The sequence below is a fragment of the Salarias fasciatus genome, chromosome 18 (genome assembly GCF_902148845.1).
Source record: "Salarias fasciatus chromosome 18, fSalaFa1.1, whole genome shotgun sequence".
Lineage (NCBI taxonomy): Eukaryota > Metazoa > Chordata > Actinopteri > Blenniiformes > Blenniidae > Salarias > Salarias fasciatus.
In genome coordinates, this window is record NC_043762.1 from 12921058 (window position 1) to 12927057 (window position 6000).

At 40.4% G+C, this 6000-nt stretch overlaps 1 protein-coding gene across 1 annotated transcript in view; it reads left to right on the plus strand.

Annotated features, from left to right (window-relative positions):
* The window catches only part of bcl2b (BCL2 apoptosis regulator b), a 37080-nt gene extending 32592 nt beyond the window's left edge, over positions 1–4488 (plus strand). Inside the window, exon 2 of the mRNA XM_030114719.1 lies at positions 729–4488. Within this exon, the coding sequence (XP_029970579.1) occupies positions 729–866 (138 nt within the window). The 3' untranslated portion in view covers positions 867–4488. The remainder of the gene's footprint in view (positions 1–728) is intronic.
* The last annotated feature ends 1512 nt before the right edge of the window (positions 4489–6000 follow it).

Genomic DNA, 6000 nt, shown 5'->3' on the forward strand with positions numbered 1-6000 from the left:
TTTATAGATTGGATTTGATTATGTGATCTTTATTCATGATTACCTATAAATACCCCAGGACTCCCTTGAAAAAGAGGTTTTTAATCTCAGTGGGACCTACCTGGTTAAATAAAGATTAAAAAAAAAAAAAAAAAAAAAAAATTGGCACCTTTATTTATTGTATATGTGATTTCTATGAATATTCCAGTTATTATTTTCTTCAAATTAGAATGTTTAATGCAATTTCTGTCACATTTCTGGATTTTCTACGTGCGTATATTCATTATTTTAATACAGATTTACATTAATTGAATTAGGTTTCTTTAAACAAAATGCTATTTTAGATTTTTTTCCAATTTGGTAGCATTATTGCCACTCGAATGACATTCACATTCACTCAGTTGTTTTGTTTTATATTCAAATTTGTTGGGATGTTTCCGATTTTTTTAATTCTATATTTTGTATTTTTATGTCATATTCTATGACTGTTTAATATTGTTATATTTTCAAACCAAGCTTAATATCTTCATTTACTTTAACTCAGTCATTATTTTCATGCTTACCATTTTAACTGTTGCCGATCAAACAACATTTACAATTTCATATTGCATTTGATGAAATTTCTAATATTTTTCCCAAACACATTACTTTTGTAAAGATACTTTTGTATTCATACGTCAAGTGAACGTGTGCATTCTATAACCAGATAGCAGAATTTTGAATCTCTCTCTGTGTCTCTTCCCTCTCAGGATGCGTTTGTGGATCTGTACGACCGGCAGAGGGAGTCCGTCTTCAGCTGCTCGTGGCCGTCCATAAAGACGGTGTTCGGCCTGGCCGCGCTCGGCGCCGCCAGCCTCACCATCGGAGCGTACCTCACCCAGAAGTGACCCCGCCCGCTTCATCTGCCTCCTCTCCTCCTCCTCCTCTTTTTTTCCTTCCTCCTTTTTTTTTTTTTTTTTTTTAAAGATGCCCCCGACCCCTCAGAGAGCGAGTGGAGGACGTCGGGGGAGAAGTGCATCTCCGATGTAATCACACTAAGCTGAGGAGGATCCAGGATCAGCAGCAGCTGCTCTCTTTTTTGTTCTGCCTGCTTCTCTACTAGTTATAGCATGAACGTGGAGTGTTAGTGTAGACGTTGCATGTGTGCGACGGGAGAGGGGGGGGGGCGGGGGGTGTGATGGCGGCCGTGCCCGAGAGGAATTGGCCCCGCCCCCGCTCGTTAGGGCGCAGGACCCCGTTTGAACCGTGAACCCGGGTCACCTCCCTGCAGCCGCCCTTCAAAGGACTTCCTGTGCCGAGCAGCTGCTGCGAATGCATAATGGAAACGTCTCGCTGCAGCCCAGCGTGGTGAACTCTGAACACGCCACGCCGCCGTGTACTCGCCATACCGAGCTCGGCTCACTGTCCAAGCGAGCCGTTTCACAGGGCAGAGCCGCTCTCATGCTGTAAAACTGTTTGAAATAAAACCCCCAACGCTGCCGGAAATCCACTTTCAAGTTTGTAAAACCTTTAAGAAAAGAGACCATTTGATTGGGTTTTTTTATTTTTAGGTAATTATGGGGCAAGTGGAGTATTTTTTGCTAGCATGGCGGCCATTTTTGAAGCCAGAAACTCTCCAAATTCAACAATCTGGTCCAACCTTTAACTCTGGTGCTGAAATAACTCCGTTTTTAGTTCTGGTTTAAATGTTGACTGAAGTCTTGAACAGGTGGAACAAGGCGACTAACTAGGTGCTCGAATAAATCCGTTCTGCTATTCAACATGTTAGGTTCAAACTCCAATTCCATCTGGATGACGACTGGCAAGCTGACAAAACATTCATTTCTTGGGGATTGCAATGGAAGATAAACTAGCTTAGCGGTCATTTTTGCTAGCTTTGAGCTAGCAAAAACCAAAACTCTGCTTCAAGCTTTAGCTTTGCTGTCGGATTTGATTTCACTCGGCACGGAGTGAACAAGTTGGTTGAAATTATTTTAGCACTTATTTTAAGTAAAAACCTACTTTCAGCTTTGCCAAATCTTTGTTCTTTATGCTTAGTTGCACAAACTAAATTACCCAATTTGCTTTTTGCGAGCATAAATCTCAAGTCATAAAACAAAAAGAATAGCTTCTGCTAGCTTAGCGGCTACATTTCCAGCCTGAGGTTGGTTGTTCGTTTCTCAAATCTCTAAGACCTGATTCAAATGTTGGCATAAACAAGAGCGAGACCATTGATCTTGTGGAAAGTCAGTAATTGTGCTTGCTTAGCTCTCTTAGCGGACTTGTTACTAGTTATTCGATTTGGTCTGTAGCTCCATGAGTGTCCTCCCCATGGAAAGAAAAATGCTAATTCAACTTTTTTCAGCATTTTTTCAAACTGACTTCATGTTTTATAGATTTGAAAGTTGGATTTAATGAATCTCGACCCTCTCTTGATTTAATCGAGTCTAAATATTGTGATTATCGGGACCTGCTTTGGTTTAATCTAATTGCAAAAAAATAACAAAATTCCTCCTCTATACATTTTCACTAATAAACGTAATTACAGCATGAAGAGGCTGAAAATCTGCTTACAACTGTTTTTCCTGGACTTTCATCTGAAAATGCCGGACTGCAGCATCGCCTTTGATTTGCAGAACTGTGAAAGCTCCTTCATTTAACCTGACCCGTCTGAGAGGTCGGACCTGTGGAGCTTTCTAAGAACATTAGTCAAATTTCCAAAAAAACATACGAGGAAAAACAAGGAGCACAGCACAAGCAGACAAGGTAATAAACGCTGCATTCAGAGACACAAACGGACGATTTCCGAGGATGGATTCCTGCTTGAGAGTGAACCAAGACACTCCTCCGCTCAACGACTTCAAACCGTTACCATCACCCACCTTTCAGCGCACCAAATCTTAGAAATCTCTCACTTCTTCTTAATTTTCTACCTCTGTTGTAGCTTTTTTTCTTTCTTTCTTTCTTTCTTTCTTTTTTTTAACTCTTCAGTTCTTTTTGAAGGTTCCTAATTAAACCAGTTCAGTCCCGGCTTTGAACAAGCATCTGGTAATTGTTTTATTTGAAGGGGTAAATATGAGTTTGGACCAGGTTCGAGTTGATTTTTTTCTGGCCAGGAGGCAGTCCTCAGGGTTTGGATGTTAGGTTTAGTCCTCATCTAGCACCATGAAGGGGTGAACGTCTCTCAAATTTATATCAGACCACAGCAGTTGATAAATGTAGTTAAAACATCAGCAATAGCCAGCTATTGTTGATCATAAAAAAGTAAAAGAGTTGGTGCTAACATGCTCAAACAGACTGAAACCAGAACCTGGTTCTTGCTGGTCGTAAAGGAGTGAGGGCCTTCATTTCAACTTTTACTCTGAAATCTGGAATCAGATCTTAAATGTCAGATCTGGTTGAAACGTCACATGAAGGACTGAACAAACACCTGGCTATTATCAAAAGTTAAATGAGTTAGCACTAGCTTTAGCATCCAGAGGAGTCATAATCCTCAGATCTGGCTCAAACATTAGACTGGCACCTGGTTCCTGCTGGTCAACCCGATTCTTGATCATCACACATTTTTCCAGTCTGTAGCATTAAAAGCCCCTCATCAGGATCGATTGTTATTTCTAGACTTGAATTAGCACTCAGATGAACTGAGCTGGTGCTAGCTTTAGCATGTGTTTTTCGAAGAACTGACTCAAAACGTCAGTCCCAGCCCTGAAGTAGCGCCTGGATGTGGTTGGTGGAGGTCGGGTAAAACAGACGGTGCTCACTGAGCCCTCATTCTCCTGACCTAGAGCCACGTCTTTAAAACTGAACAAATGTTCAGACATTAGCACTGATTTTCAAAGATATTGACTCCAGCGGTGAACAATCGCCTCGTCCTCGTCAGTCGGAAAGGGTCAAAGTGAGTTGGTTCGGGTTAAACCCTGAACGAGCGCCTGATCCCTTCTGGTGAAAAAGAAATGACGATCTTGGGGGGGCTTGGTTTGTTCCGGCCAGGAACCTGAGACACCCCCCCACCCTCCTCCTCCTCCTCCTCCTGCCTCAAAATGAGCCCAACCATTGATTCTGTCCCTTGATGCCTGTTTTTAATCGACGTCCGTCTTGTGTTACAGTCTGATCGAAAGTTTGGAATCGCTCCAAAATATTTCACGGCACTCAGTGATTTTATATCTCCCACCTCCCTCCTGCTGCATGAACGACAGACCCCCCAATCCACTACTTGTATTTATAACAGGATAGACGAAAACAGACATAATAACAAGAAGAAGTAGCCTTTTTCTATTTATTCAGAGGTACCAGATGACCGATTTTGTGCTCTCTCCTTTGGAATCACACTGTAACAACATTATTTTCTGGCTGCTAACGAGAAAAAAGAAAAAAAAAGTGAATTTTTCTGTGTCGTATTAATACTGGCTTAAAGGCTGCTATACTGTCGATTTAACTCACCTACAGCTTAAACTGCCACAACTTTTTACAGTATAGTTCTAGAGAGCTGGAAACCAAAGGTAACTTGTATTAATCATTAATTTAAACCTTGAAAAAAAGAAGAAAAAAAAAAACGTAGCTTAATGGGAAAACACGTGGACTGGGTTCACTGGGTGTGTGTGTGTGTGTGTGTGTGTGTGTGTGTGTGTTTCTGTGCTTACAGCAGCTTCACCTCTGTCAGCTTTCTGCTCTCCTCAATAACTCAGTGCTTCTCTGTAAAAATATCAACTCACACCTCGTGTCAGTTATACCGTGTGTGTGTGTGTGTGTGTGCGCGCGTGCGAGTGAGTGTTTGCATTTGTGTGTGCACGCATGATGTGTGTGTTTGTGTGTGTGAAGGCTGGTTCATGAGCGGGAGTAGGAAACAGTTTTAACAGCAATATACTGTAATTTTTAAATTTTTTTTTTAATATCCTCTGTGCATTTATGAATGTAGCACTATGGTTGCTGTACTGTTTATTGTCTATAATCTCAGACCTGTAGCACTTAAAGAAAGTGAATTGTGTTTCTGTTGTTTACTGCTATATCCACGATAAGCTAGCGGGATCATATTGTTCCTAATAAACCAGATTCTCCAGCAGACGTTTCCAACGTGTCCGTTTTGTGGCTTCAGCTGAAACATCCACGGTTTGGCTTTGATCCAACGTTTCCGGTCACAAACTTATTTTACACCACTTTTTAATTTTGTTCAGGCTTTTTTTTCTTCCATTCTGCTTTCTGATGATTTTGAAGCTCTTTAGATCTTAAAGGAGGAGAGTCAGACACATTTTAGTTCAGGGGCGACACTAAAACGTGTCATAATAACCTGGTTTAACCATGGTTGTAGCTTTGATTCTTTAATTAATTTTACTGTTTTTGATTTTGAATAGCTGTTTTTAACTCTCCGTCACTAACATGCACAATCTGATCACTTTGAAAGTCTTGTTCCAGAAGCAGAGTAGTTCAATATGACGTTGGGTTAAAGGTCATGCTGCCAGATGCAAGACAGAACTTGTTAATGTATCTTTTAGCAGAGTCATTACATTTCCTCACAGCTGTTGTGGATGTAGGGATTTGAAGAGTTTGAAAGGCAGATTCAGGTAAGACGAAACAAGTAAAGTGAACACTGGGAGAAAATGTGTTTGTGCCGCTGATTTAAAAAGAAAGAGAGAAACACTCGCCTCATAAAATTCTCTATCAGTCATGAAAGAAACACACAGATGTGTTTACTGTTGGGGAATTTAACAGAAGAGTGTTTTAAAGAGTCTTTTTTGATAAATAATTCTTCCTTTGTTTTTCTCTGAGTGTGAGTTAACCCTTCATGGTTCAAGTTATTATACTATGATTTCTTTGAAATCGTATGAAACATCGAGGCAGTTAAAGCTTTTTGACAACATCTAATGAGAATTTCAGCCTATTTTATATTTGTTTTATTTGAAATACTACATCATTTTGGTTTGTTTAGCATATTTAGAAGGTTATGTTTTTTTTTTCAGCCTGTAAAAAGTCACAAATCAAAATCCTGAATTCTCCAGCTGCGAATCAAGGGTTAAGGCGGCCTACGAGGAGACGTATGGGGGAGTT